This window comes from Pantherophis guttatus, chromosome 7 (assembly GCF_059756535.1).
Source record: "Pantherophis guttatus breed Tessera chromosome 7, ASM5975653v1, whole genome shotgun sequence".
Lineage (NCBI taxonomy): Eukaryota > Metazoa > Chordata > Lepidosauria > Squamata > Colubridae > Pantherophis > Pantherophis guttatus.
This window is the reverse complement of record NC_142069.1, coordinates 63,290,404-63,313,654: the sequence shown is the minus strand read 5'-3', so window position 1 is coordinate 63,313,654 and position 23,251 is coordinate 63,290,404. Positions and strand designations below refer to the sequence as shown.

Genomic DNA, 23,251 nt, shown 5'->3' with positions numbered 1-23,251 from the left:
AAACTATGAAGGCCACTTCTAGCAGCTTTTCCATTTTTTTCAGAGTGGAAGTGCTATCCAACTTTGCATTTTTTGTCTGATATCAGGGGCACTACAATAAAAAGCATATTAACTAAGCAGTGGTTCTCTGGAGCCTCTGGATTCAGATCACCGTATTTCCAAAAGGTCTGATACAGAAGCTCAAGGAAATCACTCAGGTTTTTGGAAGGTAACTGATGAATACCATATTTTATTTATTTATTTATTTTATTTATTTATTTTTAAATTTATATACCGCCCTTCTCCCGAAGGACTCAGGGCGGTGAACAGCCAAAGGTAAAAACACAAAATACAAAATTTAAAAGCAATTTAAAATAAATTAAATAATTTGGCCCAACAGTTTAAATACCCCATTAAAATTCAGATTAAAATTAAACAATTTTAAAAAATTTAAAAATTTAAAAATTAGGCCAGCCCAGCTTGGTGAAATAAGAAAGTCTTTAGGGCCCGGCGAAAAGTTCATAAGTCCGGGATCATCCGTATCTCCGGGGGGAGCTCGTTCCAGAGGGCATATATTTTTCCAAGATACTTCTGCTTAGGGATAGCAGTTTATAAAGCATAAATCATCAAATCCTGAATTCCTTTAATCCTCCACAATCTCTTGGGCCACAAGAGATTCACCCCTTTGCAATATAAACACCCCTCAGAACACTTAGCAGGGGGTTATGAGCAGCTGGGATTGATTTCATGCCTAGACCTGGTCAACAGTGGGAATTTTATAAAGGACCACTCAGCAAACATCATCTATTGAAGCACAAGAATACAGGATTGGGGTTTTTTTTGGTATTTGTTTTTACAAATAACACATTGCCTGGCTATTGTAAGAACTTTATCAAAGATTCCTGGACAAATATAGTCCTTTAACAGAAATTCAGCCATGGCTTTTGAACCCCAATGTGTACTTGCATGTAATTCTCTCAAAAGGTTCCATAACTCATGTATTGAGAGGAGGGTTTTTTTTTTAACCCTCTCTCTCCCACCAACTCCCCTGGTAAACAGCACCCAGTTTATGACCTCTGTGCCTATTTTGAGTAGTATATGATGGACATGGTGCAGAAAATTGAGAGAGGATGAGTGGGCACACATACCAAGGAAAAAGGGGGCCTGAGGCAGCAAACTTGGTGGTGTAATTGGTAAGACTATTTCCTCAACCGTATTTACTGTCATCCTTACTGTGGGCCCTTACATGTATAACAGCTACTTTGCTAGGAAGCAAAACAGCATCAATAAACATGGATGTTTATTGCCCCATGTTTAACTCCTTGCACAGTTACTATCCTCATTCCATAAGGTGCCAAGGACAAATACCACTCCAAAAGCAAATTTGTTATCAGTATAAATATTGTCAATTGCACCTTCCACCAACTCCAAGGCTCTAATCAAGGTGATAAGTTCAGCTTTCTGAGCTGAAGCTCCAACTGGGAGAGCCAGCTTGTTGTTCTCCCTGACATATAAAGCTACTGCCATCTGTATACAGATTCCTGTCTGCATCCTTGAGGTCAATCAAATCTGGGTGTCCAGAAAACACCTCAGAAATGGTTTGAACACAATCATGTGCAATATCTTGTTCCAGTTGGAGAAGTAAGGTGGCTGAGTTAAATTGGGTGCTCTGCTTTAACTGAATGTGAGGATTATCAAGAAGAGCGATTTGATATTTTTCCAAGTGACTTGCCATTAGCCAATGACCTCCCTTTAATTCAAGCAACTCTCTTATGGAATGGGAGGTTTCAATAATGATGGTGGCGCCAAAGGTTAATTGTTCAGCAGCACTTCAACATTTAGACCAATCATCAGAATTATTAGAATCAATACAATATAATCCCCCCTTCATATTTTAAGCACTACGCAGAAAAACGATCAATGAGGATAGGATAAACAGTGACATCATATGAGCATTGTTTCTTAGGGCAATGCTCTGACATGGAGATGGGCAAACAATGTATGCAGCAACAAAAGAAGAGTATTAGAAAGGTGATAAAGAGCAAAAACAGAAAAAAAATTCTTCAAACCAGGAGTGAATGCTTTCTTGGAATGCATAAATAAGTTTTTCTTATCTGCAGGCCCAGGAAGAGCAATTCTAGGAAGAGAGAAGGTTTTAGTCTCTTTTGCTTGTGAGAAATCAAGTAATTTATCTTGATTTTCTGAAGCTCAGTTTGAGAAGCTGGAAATTTGATTCATTCCCTAGTAACTAATTTAATTATTCTATATCTGGAGGAGCCACACATTTTAAACACCAGAACCATACTAAACTTCTATTTTCAAAAATGATAATTGAATATTTATATAATAATCTTCACATAAGATCAAATTCCTGCTGGTGCATTTATACTATAAGAAAAAAAATCATTGAAATCATAATATGACTCTTCACTGAATTCTCTGTAATACCCACAATCTAAATATTTCTCATTCTTGGAAGTTTCAAGCTTAATTATTCAAACATTGCTACTGTGATTAAATATTTAACCTAAAGCTAGACATGAGCGGAGGATCAATCTTTCTTCATTCTTGAATTGCTGAACTGAGGAAAACCCTACCTGGAATATAAAATATGTGGTAGATGTGTTATTTATCTTTTAAATTGGTATGTTTTGATTTCACCTTGATTTCACCTTCACCGTGAGTTGCTACTAATAGGATAAAAACATTCAGTGGCTATCCATTCCAATTTCTCAGTTAGAGAATGTACTGTAAACATGTACTATATGTTTTCCTTGCCTTATAATAACAACAGGTGAGTACTTGCAATTTCCATTACTTTAAACTACACTCAATGGAGCAATGCAACTAGTTCATTTTGGGCTTTTTTCTTTTTTGGTTTTTTTTTCTTTAAAAGGTATATAAATGTAAGCCAATAATAAAAATAACCACACCTTTTTCCACTGAATCGTATATCTTTTAACCTGGACCAAAATGTATTATTTCTGCCTTACTTATACTTGGAAGGATTTGATCTCATTATAAATTTGAAGAACATATGGATAAATTCATATGATTTTCACCTGCATTGATTTTATTGCCAAATGATGAAATTTTGTGATTAATTAAAATTATTCAATTTACCAAGAATATTATCAGAATTTTAAATATTTGCAAAAATCACATTTAATAACACTAAAGTTCTGAACCATGTCTGACTGTAAGCTTCATCTTAAGCTAAGTATTAATATGCATTACATTTATGCCCTTTAGGACAAAGATGTACAATACCCCTCAAAAACAGTCCCCTCTATTGAATTGTAATTTTTCATGGGAGAATTATGGCATAATTGGAACAAATTATGGAATTTGTAATAAATTGCTGCTGTTTTTCCAAGGATATGCACGTCTGCTGAGCTATAGTCATGTTTAATTCTTATATTGTCAAACAATAGGAATAATTTGTTAATTCATTCTTTTTTTTTTATTTTTTTTATTCTATAAACAAACATACAATACATAATCAATTGTTCAGTGCTTCATCTGAGTACATATTTGTTAATTCATTCTGTAGTTGATTCCAGATTCCAATCTAATCTGGCAAACATTCTGAGATGAAAATTATAGCAAAAGTAGAATATACTTGTTATTGGAAAGACTGCATCTGTATCATCTCCATACAAAAAAAGTGCAGGTGTGAAGGAGAAACTGTTGTGGTTCGCCAGCAGCCTGCGGAGCTGGCAGCGGAGTTGGACAGTGAGGAGGCTGGGGAGGAACATAGGCCAGTCCTGGAGTCTGGGAAAGGCTCAGACGAGGGCTCCGTGTCAGAGGCAGAGATGGGGCCAGGGCCTTCTGGGAGTTATGTGTGGACTCCGGAGCCTCCAGAGTCAGGCATCAGAGAGGCAGAGGAACAGGAGGAGCCTGTTCCTAGTGCGTGCATGCGCAGAGCTGCCAGAAGGCAAGAACAGTTAAAACAAAAGGGACAACTCAGGAGTAAGGCCTGGAGATGATTGGCCCTTCCCATAAGACTTAAAAGAGAAGCAAAGGCAGGTGGGCCCTTTGCAGGAAAGCAACACTGTTAATTCTGTTCCCAGTTGGCATCTCTGTTTGATTCTGGACTCCGTGTGGCTTTGCCAAGTAAGTCTTTGGCAGCGTGTCAAGAGAGATAAATGTTGGTGATTATCCCGAAGGACTTCTCCCGAAGGATTTTTTGAAACTAATTGGGACTCAGCTGTGAATGAAAGTAATTCACAGCTGTTGCAATAAAAGGTTTTTGGGACTATTTGTGTGTTTTAATGACTCAGTAAGCCTAGGTCACAACAGAAACACTATATTAGCCATAACTCCATAGGAAAGAACAAAAATATTTTACAACCCAAAGATGTAGCACTCTCCTTTCATAAATGTAACTTGTTTATGATAAAAAAAAAAGTCAAAAGTGGGAATGCAAAAGGAATCTGTATTCAGTTAAAAAAAACTGAATATACTATATATGCCAAAACAGCTCTCAGAGAACCTGCTTATTCCCATCAGTTTCCATCCTATACCCCTGAGCTGTGTCATCTACTAAAAAAAAACAAAAACAAACCAACAGTGAAATTATGGGAAATTATTAATTAAATTATTTTCAATTATGAAAATAACAGAAAACATGCTTTAAAAAGTGTAAAAATTCTGCTTTTACAGTTTTTTTAAAAGCATCAATGATATTGGTTGAACTGAGTAATACTTATAACTCGATGATATTAACTTGTGCTATATTTGGATAGATTCACACATCCTTGGCCTAAAATATCTAAGCAATGGCACTGTCACCATTAATATAATATATAAAAATGTTTTGGCAATTTAACCTTAATTTCTGGTATTCCCTCCCACCCCCCTTTGTTTTTAATTAAATGAACACAAATGGAACACAAATTGCAATAGTTTTCAGCTCGTAAAGATGAAATATTTCCAAACAGCATTCTTTTATAAAAGCTACACATTTGAAAATACCAAACATTGTTCATATAAACAGCCTCCTGAATAAAATAAATTTATTTGAAATATTTGAATAATCAAACTAAGTAAAGATCTGAAATACCAAGTTGGAGATCACGATGAAGCTACAATCAGAAGAAGCTGTGATCTAGAAATCAGTCATATCATACCTTGTGGCAATGACTGGACAGGAAGAGCGGGCTGGCCAGGAGGAATGGAAATGAGTCCCTGACGCTGAAGATTCAGCAGATGTTGCTGCTGTTGAAGTTGTTGCATTTGGAGGAGCTGCTGCTGGAAGACAAGCTGCTGGGCTGCCAACTGCTGTTGCTGCTGTTGCTGCTGCAAAACAGAAGAACAAATGCAATGGAGAACTGAAAAAGGCAAGATTCAGTCAACAGCTCTGGTTTATTTCAGTGATTAAATAGCTATTGTGTTGTAGAAACAGGTCTTGTTTCTTAAAAAAGAAACATTAAAATTATTTGCTTTACAAATAATCCGATTTTAATAGGAAAGATTATCTGCTTTTAGGATTCTTTTTTTTAGCAAAGAGCCAGAAGAAAGACGATAACTACTTTTTCAACTTAAAGAACTTCATGACATCTAAGTACAAATTTATCTTGTCTGAAGGTGTAATTCTTTATCTCAAACTTTAATTCAAAAGCAGTCTTATTTTTCCAGCTGAGTAATTATGATCTGCAGTGGCCCATAAAGGAAATCTCCAGTGATCTATTAGTAAACTGGGATGTAGCCTTCATTTTACTAGCCCGTTAACGCCTTTGCTACACTTGTTGGAATACATTAGGTACCTAGCATTATATTCATGGTAAAGAAGCATCCTATTATAAAGGAAAGTGCTAACTTCCAATTTTGCGAGGTGTTACAAGACAAGCCAGAGTTCTTTAAGCTCAGGAGGATATAAGGATGTAGTCATACTTCAGAGAAAGACAAGCTGCTGTGGAAAACCTTTTTTTTTTTTTTAGTTTGGACGAGAAGAGAAACTTCTGATCCACTCACTGGAAAACAGGCTGCATAATGGAGCAAGTCGTGTGGATTGCTCAGAGCCTCAGGAGAAATAAGGGAGCATTTTCTATTCTGTATTTGATAGCTGTCTGAAATTCTATTTACAAATCCAAACAGAAACAATGCCTTGGGAAGTCAGAAATGGATCGTGCATGTTTGCATAATGGGCAGCTACAAGACAATGTCTAGGATACCTGCTGATCAATTTAACTACTTGAACATATTTTGTTTGTATTATGTTTATAGCTGATGCAGTCAACTGACAGGTGCAAGATAGGCCTGAGATACTGGCTTGTCAGGTTGATTTATGAGCACATCAAACTGCAACTTTCTACTCACCATTCCAAATGTACAGTAACAGTTCATTACTCAGGGTCTGTGACTTCAAAATCTATGCCCAATTTTTTTTTATAACTTTCTACTAGCTATTATTATCCAATCCATTTCTGAACTAGGGATATCACAAAGAGAAGATAAGTCCTTTATCAGTTCAAGCTTCCTTACATATATCAGTCAGTCAGTACTTTGTTCACCACTGCATGGGCACTGAAAAACAATAGAATTGGATGGCAAACTCAGCCTCCATAACTGCAAACAAAAGAAGCCGTAGCATTCTATTTCAATTGTTATTGGTTTCACTGAATGTATTTAAACACTGACCTTCAGGATGAAAGGGCTAAGAACTATGGCATTCTCATAGAAAGATTTAAAATGAACTATTAAAATATTCTTTATTATATAAATCAGTTCTTTAAAGTTTAAAATTTAAAAGTTTAAATTTTATTTTTTAAAATAAAATTACATTTTATTGAATGAATATTCGGAATACTCAATGTGAATAATTATGCCCAATATAAAAATCATTCTGTATAACCTCCAGTCTGTGTAATCCATCTATTTATTGGATCATATTTATTCTATCTATCTAGCAATCTGTCTGATCATCTTACCAATTCTATGGGCCATTTCATGAAGTCAGTTTTGTCTTCTTGCAATGTTCCCCAAGGACATTTTTGCACAGAGAATGCCTTGTATGAACCAGAATCTCCATGGATACAGCTGTCACTTCCTGGTGGTGATTTCTGCAATCACAGCACAGAGCATTTTTCCAAACCTCTTCAATTATGGAATCATCCTTAAGAAGCAAAATCTGTATCTACAGATATCTTAGTTCACCCAAGATATTCTCTATATGAATATATCCTAAGGGGGCATTATTTATACATAACATTGTCTGCATGAGCTATCTTGAAATTATTTCAATACTAATAGCTTCTTATAAAGCTGACCTTTGAAAAAACAAACACCAAACAAAATTCAACATAATCAGAATAACTTATTCTTCTCTTTTCCAGCTACTTGCCAAAATAATTTATTGTTTAGTTATTTAGGCTCTACCTCTTTTGCCTGCTTTCCTGGGTGCTGCTGCTGTTGCTGTTGCTGCTGTTGCTGCTGTTGCTGTTGTTGCTGCTGCTGCTGCTGTTGCTGCTGCTGCTGTTGTTGTTGTTGCTGCTGCTGCTGCAAAAGCTGAAGATGTAACTGCTCTTGCTGTTTCTTGTAAAACTCTTGAAGTTGTTGCTGAATAAATCATTTTGACTTTAATAAATAAAGGTAAAGTTTCACATATTATGTATCTCCTAAACTCTTCTAGATTGGCATGTGGCAAAGTAGTCACTGAGCTATACTATAAAACAAAATTAGAATCTGAAGATGCAAATCTATATAGACTCTCCCCTCAAAGTCAATTCTGAAATATCCCAGTGCAGATTTCAACATATCCTTAAAAAAGAACATAAGAAGATCCGTATTCTACATCACAGACAACAAAGGCAAACTAATGCCTGCCTGCCTGCCTGCCTGCCTGCCCTCTCTAAATAGAATATCAACTTCCTCACATGTAATAAAGGTGGAGAGTTCAATAATCTGCCTGTGCAGGATTAGCAGCATGCCAGAAGAATAGCAAAATGTTATTTCACTGGAATTTCTATGAAACCACATATCTTGTTAAACATTCTGAAAATAAACATATTATTTTCACCATGATAACTAATTATATTCCTCCTAAGTTCAGTTAAAAATGGTAATAGACATTGTGATGATACGTAACAATATTGTTCTTTGGTTTTCAATCAGAAATATCAGGGATTCTTGACTTTCATTCCAAATTTACTCCTCTCATTCCAACTTCTATTTCCATTTGATTAAAAAAAAGTTAAGTTCAAATTTCCCAGTCCTGTTCCAGTTATCTAAAGTCATCGCTAACATCATATAATTTTAAAGCAACTGTGATCTTAAAGTCTATCTACATTATTTGTTCAACTGATCTCTCAAAAAGTACCTAAGTTCCTGAACATTGGTTTATTTCAGGGTGGTTGTGGGGAAAATAGGAGGAGGAAGATGTATTAGGTACGTTTGTCAACTTGAGATATTGATAAACAATAATAAAGATGGGATAAAACATTAAAATTCCCAATTCACACTCCACCTGCCATTGTTGTTCCTGAACGAGATGTTAAAGTTGTATTCAAAGTTGAAAAACTGATTCTTTAATCCTTGAAAAGTTATAGGCTAAGAAAGTTTGTCATAGACTTATATTATTCCTTTTTACAAAAGCAAACACATGACCTCTCACTAGCAAATAGGGCTGACTATATAATAAGCCGGAACTCTGCTAATTATCCAAAGAGGTATCCAACATTACCTGCTGCAACATCACTGCTTGCTGTTGTTGAAGAAGTGCTTGAAGCTGCTGAGGAGAGAGAACTTGTTGTTGAAGAATCTGTTGCATTTGCTGAGGGGTGATCACTTGGGGAGTCATCATGGCCACTGACACAGGCACCTACAGAAGAAAGATTGGAGATATATTGTTTTCCTTCTTAACACTTGAGTAGAATATTTAATAAATATTTTGCCATAAGTGCAAACTATTTGTTCCATATAATTTTATGATACAATCGCTTCTCCATAGATATATCATAACTATTATTCTCTTTAACTATTACTTTACTTTGAAGGCTAGAAGTGCCACAGATGTGTAGCCTGATACATACTGAAGTTATCTACTCACTCAGTTGTCTAGTTGAAAATAACCAAATGTCAACCCTGAAGCTGACCTGACCGAAGCCATCTTGAAGCTTCAGTGTTGCCACACTGGAGCTGAGGGATAGAGAGGGGGGGATTAGAGATAGCTGGGATTTTGTAGCCAAAATAAAATACTTTCTCTTGGGAACCAAGGACATTCTCACACTTGGCTCGAGGAAGGAGGAGTGAGGTCACTAGGCAATCAGACAGCATTTTGATTGGACCATGTGACTGATTGTTTGGGGTTGAGGGAAAACTTTTACTTTTAATTAGGTGAAAACCACCGGAACCTTCAGAGTCAGTTTTCACCAGATCTGTGCCAATATGATATATCCAATAAAGCTATTCTTTGAGAAATCCATCTGCCTCCAAGTTTTGCTTGCTATGGGTCTATTACTTGGAACCTTGACATTAAACCGACTCTCCTAAATCCCAGGCTTCAACCGGAGCCCCTATCTGGGGTCCGGCTGCTTACCCGGTCTACCCAGGCAGCAGGTAGATTCAGGCAAGATGGAAGAGAAAATCAGAGAGGCCACTGGTGCCTGCGGAACTTGCAGAGGAGCCCTAGAAAGATGCCAATCCCCTTGGAGATTCAGCAGGTGGAGGAAGCCGTGGCAGAGGTCGCGCACCAGGTGGGTGCTCAGCCCAAGGTCCATACAGAATGGCCAGTCACTCGGGAGCTCTACCAGGTGGAGAAGACATTGGCTGCCAGGCTACACTCCAGGCGCCAGTGGGAGAGCACTCAATCACCTTAATGAGGGAGGCAAGAATGACGATCCTTGAGTGGAGGTCAATGGGCCCTCTGGACCTCAGTGAATCTGGGGATTGGAGGTACCAGACTGAGGCCTGCCACCAAACCCTGGGATTGCTGCCAGAGAGACTCAGCTAGCTGAGCCTCAGCAGTGTCGGGCATGTGCATCAACCCAAGCAAGTGAGAGTGGTCTTGAACCCACCGACTTTGACATTTTCCCCCTCAGGGGACCAATCTAATTGGGTTGTGACTCGAGGGGGCGTGGCCAGTGTCATGGCAGGACAGTGGATTTTTTCAGGGCTCTGGAAGAACCGCTGATATCCCAGCTGATTGAGGGTCTTAATTGACCTAAGCTGTCTCGTAGGGACAGCGAACTAGAGAAGCATGGACTGATCAACTCAGGGAATCCACAAACTCCTGGGTTGATCAGAGGTAGCTTCTTGAATTGAACAGCTGAGGAAAGCAGTCATAGGAGCTGCTAAGAAGCTGGGACGGTCGCAACGGAGCGGAGAAAGTGCATCATCTGGGTGAGAATCTAATTTTATAGATAAAAGTTTTCCTTTCATAATTACTTGGATTTAATATAGATAGACTGGATAAATGGCTAAAGCGAGGAAGGAGAGCGGGTGTGTATTGGCTCTCCATTTCCGGTATTGAAGTGGCAAAGAAAGTGAAAGCCCAAGAGGGAAGGAAAAAAGTTTCTTTTTTTTTTTTTTTTGAATGAACTAAATGAATTGATAAACTGATTGGGGATTGACTTAAAAGTACAGATTTGGAATTAAGAAGAGCTAGAAAAGTGTTTGATTATTCTGAGAAAGAAGAGAAAGATTACAAATGCAATTACAAGAAACAGAAACTGATTGAAGAATTGAAGTGGGGAAAAGCATAGTTTGGCTATACTGCCATCTAATGGCAAAAAAGAAAATTTTTTAAAAGTGATCATAAGATTTAAAGCTGACCTTGAATATGCTGGCTGTATAGATAAAAAAACAGATGTTAAAGAGAGAAACACATTTTGGAAAGAAAGGAAGAGATTGGAGTCCTGAATTTGTTTTTATGTTTTGAGTTTTTGTTTTTCTTATTTTTCTAATAGTTCTTTTTTTGAGCTTTTTGAAGTACTTTCTTTTGGAATTGGTGTTTCGGTTATCTTTTTTGGCAGTGGTTGTTGTTGTTGTTGTTTCTGATGTACTATTTGATGTGGGAATAAGATGTGGAAGAATTTTTACTGTTTGAAATTTGGATTAAGGCAAGAAGAGCCTGAAGAAGCTTATAATTTTCCCTTTTTTAGTTTTTGGCTTTAGCCATTATTTTTTATTATATATCCTTTTTTTTCCCCTTGGTTTTTTTTTTCTTTTTTTTCCAGATGGACCAGATTTGGGGATAGGTTTTTTTCTCTTGGGAGGGTGTATTGAATTTTTGCAATCTTTATTTTGTATATATTTTCTTTTTTTCTTTTCATTTTTTCTAGTTCACCCATTGGGGTGAACTAGGTATTTGGATTGCAAATATCAACCAGAAGTGGATTACAAATTTGGGATATATAACGATAAGAGATGAAGAAATTCTGCTGAATTCTGCTACATTCAGCAGAAAGCCCCTCTATGACAGAAACATTGAAAACATCAGAAACAATGGCTCTAAAAAATCTGATACAATCACTGCATGATGATCTGGAAGAAGATTTAAAAGAAGTGAAGGAGATGATTGGGAGAAATGAAGAAAGAATTCAAAAAGTAGAGGAAAAGGCAGAGTTAAAGGAAAAGAAAGTGGAAGAACTAGAAGAAAAATTGATATCAGCAGATAAAAACCAAGAACGAACAATCATTTCTCTCGAGATGGACAAAGCAGATTTTTACCTAAGATTTCAAAATATAGAGGAAGAGAAAGGGAAAAACTTGCCGGAAGTAATGGTAGAGATGCTGGTAGAAGTGTTGGAACAACCTAAGGAGAAGATAATAAATGAGATGGATGAGGTATTTAGAGTGCACACAAGATATGCAATGAGAAACAAGTTACCAAGAGAAGTTCATGTAAGATTGATAAAGAAAGCGATAAAGACAGAGATACTACAAATAACCAGAAACACTGCAATAAAATACAAAGATAAAGAGATAGTGGTGTTGAGACAAATTCCCAGAAGAGTCAGAGACTTGAGGAAGGAATATCATTTCTTAACAAGACTTTTGATTACAAAAGGAGTGAGTTTCAGGTGGCTAATACCAGAAGGGATACTGGTGACATGGCAAGAACAAAAACACAGAGTAGATTCCATTGAAAAAGCAAAATTATTCTATGAGAAATTTTGGGAACCATTAGAAGAGGGGAAAGTGGGAGAAGCAAGAGAGACTGGATACCAAGAGAGAAGTCTAAAAGAAAAAGAAGAGAAAACAAAGGAACAGGAAGAGAGAGCAATGAGAGAAGGAGCAAGAGCAAAGATGAAAAAAAGCAAGGAGATAAGAGCGACAAGATCAAAAGTTAGTAATAAGTAAAACATGGAAGAAGAAATCAAAGCAATATCAATAAATGTAAATGGGCTGAATTCGGTGTTAAAAAGAAATAAATTCTTGAACAAATTAAACAAATTTAAAATGGACATTATATGTTTACAGGAAGTACACATTAGAAAACAACACATAAAATTATTGGAACATCCAAAATTAGGAGTTTTATTTACTTCATTGATACAACAAAATAAAAGAGGAGTAGTATTATACATAAAAGAGAAACTAGACCTAAACCAATATTTATAGATGAAGATGGAAGGATTTTGAAGGTGGAAGTAAGAATGAATTTTAAATGAATACTCTTAATACTGAAGCTTTATGTGCACCAAGTGATAAACAGGAAGAATTTTATGGGAAGCTACATAGAAAAATAGTAGAACTGAAATATGAAAATATATGTATATTGGGTGATTTCAATGTGGTAACTGATGTGGACTTGGACTATAAAACGATAAAAGTAAATAAGAGACCCAGGAAAATCCTCCCGAAGACTTTTTTCAAAATGACAGAGGAATTAAGTATACAAGACGCATGAAGAAACAGCCATTTGAAAGAAAAACAATATACTTTTTATTAAAATAGACACTTGTCATGGTCCAGGATAGATATGATATGGATGTCAACAGACTTAATAGACAATGTACAAGAAATAAATATTGATTCAAATCTTTGGGCGGACCATAATCCAATTATTATAACATGGAAAGGACAAAAGAAAAAATATAGATGGACATTGAACCATACAATTGTAAATGAAAAAGAGTTTCAACAATTTTTGGAAAAAGAATTGGAGTTTTTCTTCAAAATAAACAAAAAGGAAGATATATCACTGCAAAAAGTATGGGATACAATGAAAGCATATATTAGAGGATTGGTGATAACATATTTGGGGAAAAAAATAAAAATAAAAGACAAATGCAGAAGAAATTAGAAGAAGAATATAAAAGGACTAGAGAAAGAATTACAAAAAAACCCACAAAAAGATAAAGTTAAAAAACAAATGGAATTGAAAAAAACATGAATTAAATTTAATTGAACAAGAATTTTTGGCACATGAATTGAGGTCCGCCAAACAATTTTTTTTGAAAATGCAAATAAACCAGGCAGATGATTGGCATACAAAATGAAAAAGGTAAAGAGAAGAAGTTAATTAATTAACTACAAGATGAAAAGGAAATATATGTTATAGAAATGAAGAAAAGAAAAAAATAATTCAAGACTATTATGAGAAACTATACAATCAAGAGAAGATACCTGATGGAAAGATAAAATAATTTTTAGAGAAATCTGATTTACCTAAAATACCTGAACTATATAAGGAAATATTAGAAGAAAGAATATCAATGATGGAATTGACAGAGGCAATTAAAAAACAAAAAGAATGGGAAAACACAGGGCCCAGATGGACTACCAGCAGAACTATATAAATCATTCCAAGACATGTTGAGCAATGTAATGTTGGACTTATTTAATGAATAAGTGAAAGGAAAGATTCCAGATTCTTGGATGGAGGCTTATGTCACACTTATACCTAAAGAAGATACAGATTTACTACAAGTTAAAAATTATAGACCGATTTCATTATTGAACGTGGATTATAAGATTTTTGCTTCAATAATGGCAAACAGATTAAAAAAACTTTTAAATGAAATAATGCTGGGTGAGATCATCCGTGGCTTTGGGGTGAGATACCACCAGTACGCTGATGACACCCAGCTGTACATCTCCACCCCAGGCCACCCCAACGATGCCCTTGAAGTGATGTCCCAGTGCCTGGAGGCTGTGCGGATCTGGATGGGGAGGAACAGGCTCAAGCTCAACCCTTCCAAGACTGAGTGGCTGTGGCTCCCGGCATCCCGATATAGTCAGTTGACTCCATCACTGACTATTGGGGGCGAGTCTTTGGCCCCCACTGAAAGGGCTCGCAATCTGGGAGTCCTCCTGGATAGGCAGCTGTCTTTGGAGGAACATCTGACGGCTGTTACCAGGGGGACCTTCTGTCAGGTTCGCCTGATTCGCCAGTTGCGGCCCTTTCTCGATCGGGATTCCTTGTGCACAGTCACTCATGCCCTCGTCACCTCTCGCCTTGACTACTGCAATGCTCTCTACATGGGGCTCCCCTTGAAGAGTACCCGGAGGCTCCAACTCTTCCAGAACGCAGCAGCGCGGATAGTGATGGGAGCAACATGGCACTCCCATGTAACACCGCTCCTGCGCGAGCTGCACTGGCTCCCGGTGGTCTTCCGGGTGTGCTTCAAGGTGTTGGTTATCACCTTTAAAGCGCTCCATGGCATAGGGCCTAGCTATCTGCGAGACCACCTGCTGCTACCGACGACCTCCCATCGACCTGTGCGCTCCCACAGAGAGGGCCTCCTCAGGGTGCCATCAGCCAAACAATGTAGGCTGGTGACCCCCAGGGGGAGGACCTTCTCTGTGGGGGCTCCTACCCTCTGGAATCAGTTGCCCCCTGAGATAAGGAGAATCCATGACCTCAATGCCTTCCGTTGTGCCCTTAAAACCCATCTTTTCCAGCAAGCCGGGCTGGCTTAAGAAGAAATTTTTAAATTCTTTTAATCATTTTGTGACTTCTTAACTTTCGGGCCAAATTTATAGATATTTTTAACTGTTTTTAATATTTGTATTCTATGTTCTTATCTTGGCTGTACACCGCCCTGAGTCCTCAGGGAGAAGGGCGGTATATAAATTGGAAATTAAATTAAATTAAATTAAATAATAAATTAAATAAAATAATTAAATTAAATAATTAAATTAAATTAAATTAAATTAAATTAAATTAAATTAAATTAAATTAAATTAAATTAATTAAATTAAATTAAATTATTAATTAAATTCATATGGACCAAAATGGGTTTTTACCTAAGAAACAAATTAGAGACAATATGAGGATAATTTTGAATATTTTGGAATATTATGAGGTATGCTCAGAAAAAGAAATGGCGCTGATGTTTCTAGATGCACAGAAAGTGTTTGATAATGTGAATTGGCAATTTATTATTTATTTATTTGTTTGTTTGTTTGTTTGTTTGTTTATTTATTTATCAAATTTCTATACCGCCCTACTCCCAGAGGACTCAGGGCGGTGAACAGCCAAGATAAAATACAGATAATACAAATATTAAAAGTCCCTTAAAATTATTAAAGTGTTTGGCCAAAACACAGATTAAAACACCCAATTTATAAAATCAAACGAATTAAAAATTTAAAAAAGGAGAGTTAGGCCAGGCCAGCCTGCTGAAACAAAAAAGTTTTGAGAGTACGACGAAATGTGCGCAGGTCTGGGATCCTCCATATCTCTGTGGGGAGCTCGTTCCAGATGGTAGGTGCCCCCACAGAGAAGGCTTTCCCCCTGGGGGCCGCCAGTCGACACTGTTTGGCCGATGGCACCCTGAGAAGCCCCTCTCTATGGGAGCGTACTGGTCGGTGAGAGGCTATTGGTAGCAGAAGGCGGTCTCGTAAATACCCCGGTCCAATGCCAAGGAGCGCTCTAAAGGTGGTAACCAAAACCTTGAAGCACACCCGGAAGACCACTGGGAGCCAGTGCAGCTCGCGCAGGAGGGGGGTCACATGGGAGCACCACGTCGCTCCCATAACCACCCGCGCGGCCGCGTTCTGGACCAGCTAGAGCCTCCGGGTGCTCCTCAAGGGGAGCCCCATGTAGAGAGCATTGCAGTAGTCCAGGCGGGAAGTAATGAGAGCATGAGTGACCGTATTTAACGAGTCCCGATCCAGAAAGGGACGCAACTGGCGAATCAGGCGGACCTGATAAAAAGTCCCCCTGGCCACGGCCGTCATGTGCTCTTCCAAAGACAGCCGTGAGTCCAGGAGGACACCCAAGTTGCGAACCCTCTCCATGGGGGCCAATGACTCGCCCCCAATAGTCAGTGATGGCACCAACTGACTATATCGGGATGTCGGAAACCACAGCCACTCGGTCTTGGATGGGTTGAGCCTGAGTCTGTTTCTCCCCATCCAGATCCGCACGGCCTCCAGACACCGGGACATCACTTCAAGGGCATTGTTGGGGTGGTCCGGGGTGGAGATGTACAGCTGAGTGTCGTCAGCGTACTGATGGTACTTCATCCCGATCTCACCCAGTGGCTTCACATAAATGTTGAACAGAAGGGGCGAGAGGACCGACCCTTGTGGCACCCCACATACAAGGCACTTCGGGGTCGACCTCTGCCCCCCTGTCAACACGGACTGCGACCGGTCAGAGAGAAAGGAGGAGAACCACCATAGGACGGTGCCCCCCACCCCTAACTCCTCTAGCCGGTGCAGCATGATACCATGGTCAATGGTATCAAAAGCCGCTGAGAGGTCTAATAGGACTAGGACAGAGGAACAACCCCTGTCCCAAGCCCTCCAGAGATCATCAACCAATGCGACCAATGCCATTTCCATGCTGTATCCAGGCCTGAAGCCCGACGGGAACAGATCCAGATACGACGATTCATCCAGGTACTGGGGGAGCTGTCGCGCTACCACTCTCTCAACAACCTTCGCAACGAAGCGAAGGTTGGAGACTGGACGATAATTTGCCAACACTGCCAGGTCCAGGGAAGGCTTCTTGAGGAGAGGCCTCACCACCGCCTCTTTCAAGGCGGCGGGGAAGACACCCTCACTCAGAGAAGCATTTATAATCCCCTGGAGCCAGCCTCATGTAACCTCCCAAGAGGCCAGCACCAACCAGGAGGGACACGGATCCAGTAAACATGTGGCTGCGCTCAGTCTGCCCAGTATCCTGTCCACGTCTTCGGGCGTCACAGAATCAAACTCTTCCCAGATAATACTCACAAGACCTGCCTCTGTCCTCCCCCCTAATCTACCCAGTCAGAGTCCAGGTGTTCCCGAATCTGAGTGATTTTATCATACAGATACTGTACAAAATCCTCGGCTCTACCCTCCAAGGGGTCCTCCCACACTTCCTGGTGGAGCAGGGAGCGGGTCACCCTAAACAGGGCGGCCGGGCGATTATCTGATGATGCAATAAGAGCAGCAAAATAGTTATACTTCGCCGCTTTTATCGCCACCAGGTAGGTCTTAATATGAGACCTTACCAGTGTTCGGTCAGATTCAGAATGGCTGGCCCTCCAACCATTCTCCAGGCGTCTTTTCTGGCGCTTCATCTCTCTCAGCTCCTCGGTGAACCAAGGAGCCAGGTGAGATCGACGCCGGGTCAGAGGCTGCAAAGGCACGACGCGATCCAAAGCTCCAGCAGCCGCCCTATCCCAGGCAACCACCAGCTCCTCAGTCGAGCCGTGTGCCAGAGCCTCAGGAAATGGCCCAAGCTCCATCTGGAACCTATCTGGATCCATCAGGCTCCTGGGGCGGTACCACCTCAATGGTTCCGCCTCCCTGAGGCAGGGTGCGGCAGTTCGAAGGTCAAAGTGAAGGAGGGAGTGATCCGACCATGACAAGGGCTCGATCACTATATCCCCTATCTCAAGATCACTCAACCACTGACCAGAGACAAAAACCAGGTCTAGCATGTTTCACCCCGTGTGAGTAGGGCCATGAACTAACTGGGTCAGGTCCATGGCCGTCATGGAAGCCATGAACTCCCGAGCCACCTCAGACGCCTCACCGACGGATGGCAGGTTAAAATCCCCCATGACCATAAGCCTGGGGGTGTCAACTGCCACCGCGGCTATAACTTTGAGCAGCTCGGGCAGGGCTGCCGTCACGTGGCAGGGAGCCAGGTACGTAACCAGCACGCCCATCTGCACCCCATGACCCCACTTCACAAGGAGGGACTCACATCCAGCCGTCTGAGGAACAGTGACCTCCCTCGGACCAAGACCTTCTCTAATGACAACCGCCACCCCCCCGCCCCTCCCCTGTGTCCTCGGCTGATGGAATGCGTGGAAACCGGGTGGGCACATCTCAATGAGGGGGACCCCCCTGGCCCAACCAGGTCTCCGTAATACCCACCAGGTCTGCTCCCCCCTCCTGAACAAGATCACAAATGAGGTGGGGTTTATTTACCACGGACTGGGCGTTGCACAGCATCAGCCAAAGGCCCAGGACCTGAGGGTCTGTGCAACCTGGGGAACGAGAAGAGCATTGGAGGCCGGAGCGTGCCATCGCTTGGAGCCACCGGGCGCGCGCTCCCACAACCTGATGTGGCCCCCTGCTCCCACCATATCTGCCCCTCCCACCCACAGTACTGATGTAATGTCCATCCACAACACAAGCTCTAATCCCCTCCTTGACCCTGGTTCCTGCACCTCTTGTGCCGCACTCTTCAGCTGGCTCTGGCCTCCACCCCGACAGGTTCTCCCCCAAACCCACAGAGCCCACCCCCCTCCCAGAAACCTTTAAAACCTTATCTAAAAATTTCCCCAAAAAACCCCACAGCCCCCTCCTTGCCGCATGCCACCTCTCGGGATTCCAAAATCCGTCATCAAGGTAGGCCCTCGATAGTGAGGAGGGCCAAACCTGCGAGAGGGGGGAGTGTCGAGTCCTGCCGGAGCTCGCCATCAATGGGGTGTGTGGGAGACGAAGGAGTGGAGATAAGCAGCCGCAGAGAACACACAAACAGTTCCTGGATAGCAGCATTCAGGGCAATGATTGATGACGTTGCTGGGCCTCTCCGATTCTGCTGTCCTCGCTGCTCGCAGCTGTTACTGTTAAGGGAGTGGGGGGTGCTTGATTGATAATCACCGGATGTATGTTTAAGGGGCTGAGTTTTTGTTAAATAGCGCTGTGGTGTGATTACACCCAGCGCTGACTTTGAACCAAAACACCGACTTGTACTTTACTTTTGACTGCAAGCTTATCGTTGCCAAAGTAAACCCTGATTCTCTGTGTGTTACTGGTGATTATTTCCTATCGCAGTTCTGAACGAACGACAAGCCGAGAGGGAGTCTCGCAGCGCAATCAGGTCAGCAGCCATAAACATCGCACAAAACAGAGGTGGAGAGTCAACTGGTCAGGGCTTTATCAGATCGTCCAATAATACTGGGTCAAAGTAGATCTTCATATCAGGAGCTGGTTCATTGCCCTCTCATGGCAGTAAGAGGGGCCAGTGGCATCCCCCCATGTCTGGAGGATAATTATCCCAGTCACCCTCTCACAGTGACTGGGCCAGATGACACCAACAATAAAGTCACAATAGTCCATCTTTTCATCTGGCGGATGACAAACAGCCCCCTCAGCACCTGCACACCGTTTTGCCCAGTTCTCCTCCAGTTTGGGGTCGCACAAGAAGCCAGCAGTTTGTAAAGTTATTAAAGACAATGGTGATAATTCCACAGGCACAAGCTCTTCCCTGGGGTAAGAGTAGGGATAGCAGACAAAGAACCCAGTCCAAGGGTGGGTGGCCATCAAAGTCCTACCCCTACCCATACCTGGGGGAAAAGGGGGGGAGGAGAAGCCACCCGAGGCGACCAATAGACCAGCCCTGGTCAGCCTCCCGCCTCTCCTGCCCCAAATCTCCCCAAATCCCCAGTCTCAGCTCTGATGACAAAAAAACCCAGATAATAGGGGTCATAGTCCAAAAAAGAACAGATGGTAATCCTGAGGGCAAGGCTGTCCGTATTCCCCCCCAACCACCTACTGCAAGCTCTTTCCTTAGCCGGATGGTCCATGGCAGCCATTGCCTTCCGCCACCGCCGTCGTCACTGGCTTTTAACCGGCACCCTAGGCTCCCTCAGGCATCCCCAGGACCCCGAAAAATGTCCGGAGAGTGTCCCAGAGATCCCTGAGGGGCGAGGGGGATGAAGGGCACCTCCAAGCTGCCTCCACTGCACAGAAACGCCGAACACTGCCGAACGCTTCGGCCTCCACTTCTTCCGGCGCTGACAAGCCAGAAACAGCTGTTTCAGCAGGCCATTGCCCCACCTCCTGTGGCAGCTTCAAACAGCGAGTCCCGCCCTGCCCTGATATTCTGGAGGGCGAAAAAGCCCTCAGCAGGCAGGGCGGGCAATCCCCTCATTGGGACTGGAGCCGGAGATGGTTAAAACGGCTCCTGAAGACCCCGACACCAGCAACCTCTCCATCTCCTCAGCGGAGTTCAGTTGACCGCCACCATCTTGGGACACGCTGGAAGGGTAGATCAATGAAATTATGATAGAACAATTACAGAGGATGGAGTTTGGGGAGAGATTCATAAATATGATAAAAATAATTTATAAAAAGCAATCGGCAAAAATAATAATGAATGGAGAGATGACAGAAAAAGTGAATATAATGAAAGGCACAAAGCAAGGATGTCCATTATCACCATTGTTATTTGCATTAACATTAGAAGTGTTAAATAGAAATATAAGAAGAAATGAAGAAATAAAAGGAATGAAAATTAAGAAAGAAAAATATAAATTACAAGCCTTTGCAGATGACTTATTTCCAGATGACTGGAAGAGCCTCAAATAACAGGTCCCAAACTATTAGCACAAATAGAAGAATATGGAGAGGTTGTAGGACTAAAAATAAATAAAGACAAAACAAAAATATTGGTCAAAAATATAACAGAAAAGCAGGAAAGAGAATTTAATATTCAAATAGTGAAAAAAATTAAATATTTAGGACTATATTTTACCTCAAGATGTGTAATGATAAAGGAAGATAACTACTATAAACTAAAGAAACAGATTGAGGAAGATTTGGAGAAATGGAAAAATCTACAGTTATCATTAATGGGAAAGATAGCGACAGTAAAGATGAACATATTGCCGAGACTATTGTTTTTATTTCAGACAATACCAATAAAAGTGGAAAAGACATATTTTGAACATCTTAATAAAATAATAAAGAAATTTATATGGCAAGGGAAGAAAGCGAGAATCAACATAAAAATGTTACAAGATGCGAGACTACGTGGAGGATTTGGACTGCCGAATTGGGAACTATATTACCAGGCAGGAGCGTTGACTTGGATGAGAGAATGGTTTGGATTGAGAAATACAAGATTATTAATTTTGGAAGAACATGATCTACAATTGGGATGGCATGCCTTTTTATGGTATGGTAGAAGTAAGATGCATACTTATTTTCAAAGACATTATGTAAGAAATGTATTATTATTGGTGTGGAAGAAGGTCAGAGATAAATATTATTTGAAAATACCAACATGGTTATCAACAATGGAAGCGTTAATACATCCAAATATTATCAATATTAGAAATATTCTTAGATATAAAGATATATTAACATATAAGGGGAAATTGAAGGGGAAACAAGAAATAGAAGAACAAGGGATTGAGTTGGATTGGTATACTCATACACAAATACGAACAAGATATGAAAAAGGTGCTAAATTATATGGTTTTTATTTAGAAATGACAGAACTGGATAGGATACTCAGAGGAACAGATGATAAAATAATTTTAAAAATATACAATTACTTACTTAGTATTGTTTTGGAAGAAGAACAAGTAAAAGAAACAATGATAGCTTGGGCAAAAAATTTTGGATATTCAATTGAGCTAGATAAATGGTAACAATTAGGGGAAAGGAATTACAAATTAATAATGTCCACAGCATATAAAGAAAATCAATATAAAATGTTTTACAGATGGCACATGGCACCTGAAAAACTGGCAAAAATGTTTAAAGATAAATCAGCTAAATGCTGGAAATGTCATCAGATACCAGGATTGTATTATCATATGTGGTGGACATGTCCAGGAGCAAAAAACTATTGGATTAAAGTTAAAACATGTTTGGAAGAAATGATACATCAACATATAGATTTAAAACCTGAACTGTTCCTATTGGGTATCCTACCAGAGAAATTTAGTAAAGAAAATATATATTTGATTATTCACATAATAACTGCAGCAAGGATAGTATTTGTGCAAAGATGGAAAACAGAAAATCCCTACAGAGGGTGAAGTAATTAAGAAAATATTGGATTGTGCAGAAATGAATAAACTAACACTGGCAATCAAAGAAAGAGAGGAATCTGAATATTTTAAGATATGGAGACAATTTTACTATTGGTTAGAGAAGAAATATATATAGGGTAATGTTGTAATGAAACATGGGAAGAAGAAAGAGGAGAGAGAAGATAAATGTATTAATAGCAAAGCAAGAAATGTGGGAGAAATGTTACAATAAATGAAATGATGATATTATGAAATGATTAACATTGGAGAACAAGAAGAAGACACAAAAGATGTACTCAGATGAAGCACTGAACGATTGATTATGTATTGTATGTTTGTTTATAAAAAAAAAATTGGGTTGTGACTCCTCCACAGTCCCCGTTGGCACTGCCTAGCCCATGACTGAGTCTCCACAGTCAGCACCGGTCAACTGCCGCTACGATCTGTATGGCCAGCCCGCCTCCACCACCTTCAGCTCAGTCAAGCCTCGGACTGCAGCAGAGCCTGCCTAGATGTCGCAGACCAGCTAACCTGCTGAGAGAACCTCAACTGCCACCAGCAGGGCAGTTATCGTCTGGCTGGGCTTACTTCCTGGGGCAAGGCTGGATCCAAGCTCAATGGGTGGCTGCCCGGGCTCTGCCTCCTCCTCCAGCTTGGCCTGCCACCCCGCCATGTTTTAGAGCTCCTTTCGAGGGGAGCCCGGATAAGCTGGCCATCTACCTGAAATGGGTGTGGGCTCACCTTGATCACTATGGGGATAACTCCACTAACAACCAGGAGATAATCATCACCATCACCAAGAACCTGGAGGGAGAAGCTGCGGAATAGGTGACCCAACTGCACAATGAAGGCACTCCTGAGCTAGAGAACATTGATGAATTCCTGCAGGAGCTGAGGAAAAGGTTCAAGAACACGGCCCAGGGCAAAGAAGCAGAGGCAGAGATTAAGGTGACCAGGCAGAGGGGCCACCCTGCCAAAGAGTACATCAGAGAGTTTTGTAGACTTGCTGGAAAACTGTGATATTGGCCCAAATGCCTCATAGTTCACTTTTTAAGCAGGGCCTGGACATGAAGCTGTGCAGCGCCTGCATGTGCTGGGGCATCCTG

At 40.7% G+C, this 23,251-nt stretch overlaps 1 protein-coding gene across 12 annotated transcripts in view; it reads right to left on the bottom strand.

Annotated features, from left to right (window-relative positions):
* FOXP2 (forkhead box P2) overlaps positions 1-23,251 on the bottom strand; it is a 1,221,669-nt gene that overhangs the window by 115,715 nt on the left and 1,082,703 nt on the right. For 7 of the 12 annotated variants that reach the window (XM_087874168.1, XM_087874175.1, XM_087874169.1 and 4 more), the window contains 4 exons: positions 8,663-8,800; positions 7,360-7,539; positions 6,912-7,043; positions 5,112-5,280 (listed from right to left, as the gene is read on the bottom strand). In XM_087874168.1, the coding sequence (XP_087730294.1) occupies positions 5,112-5,280; positions 6,912-7,043; positions 7,360-7,539; positions 8,663-8,800 (619 nt within the window). The remainder of the gene's footprint in view (positions 1-5,111; positions 5,281-6,911; positions 7,044-7,359; positions 7,540-8,662; positions 8,801-23,251) is intronic. The other 5 variants (XM_087874172.1, XM_087874179.1, XM_087874171.1 and 2 more) reach the window with 1 other exon arrangement.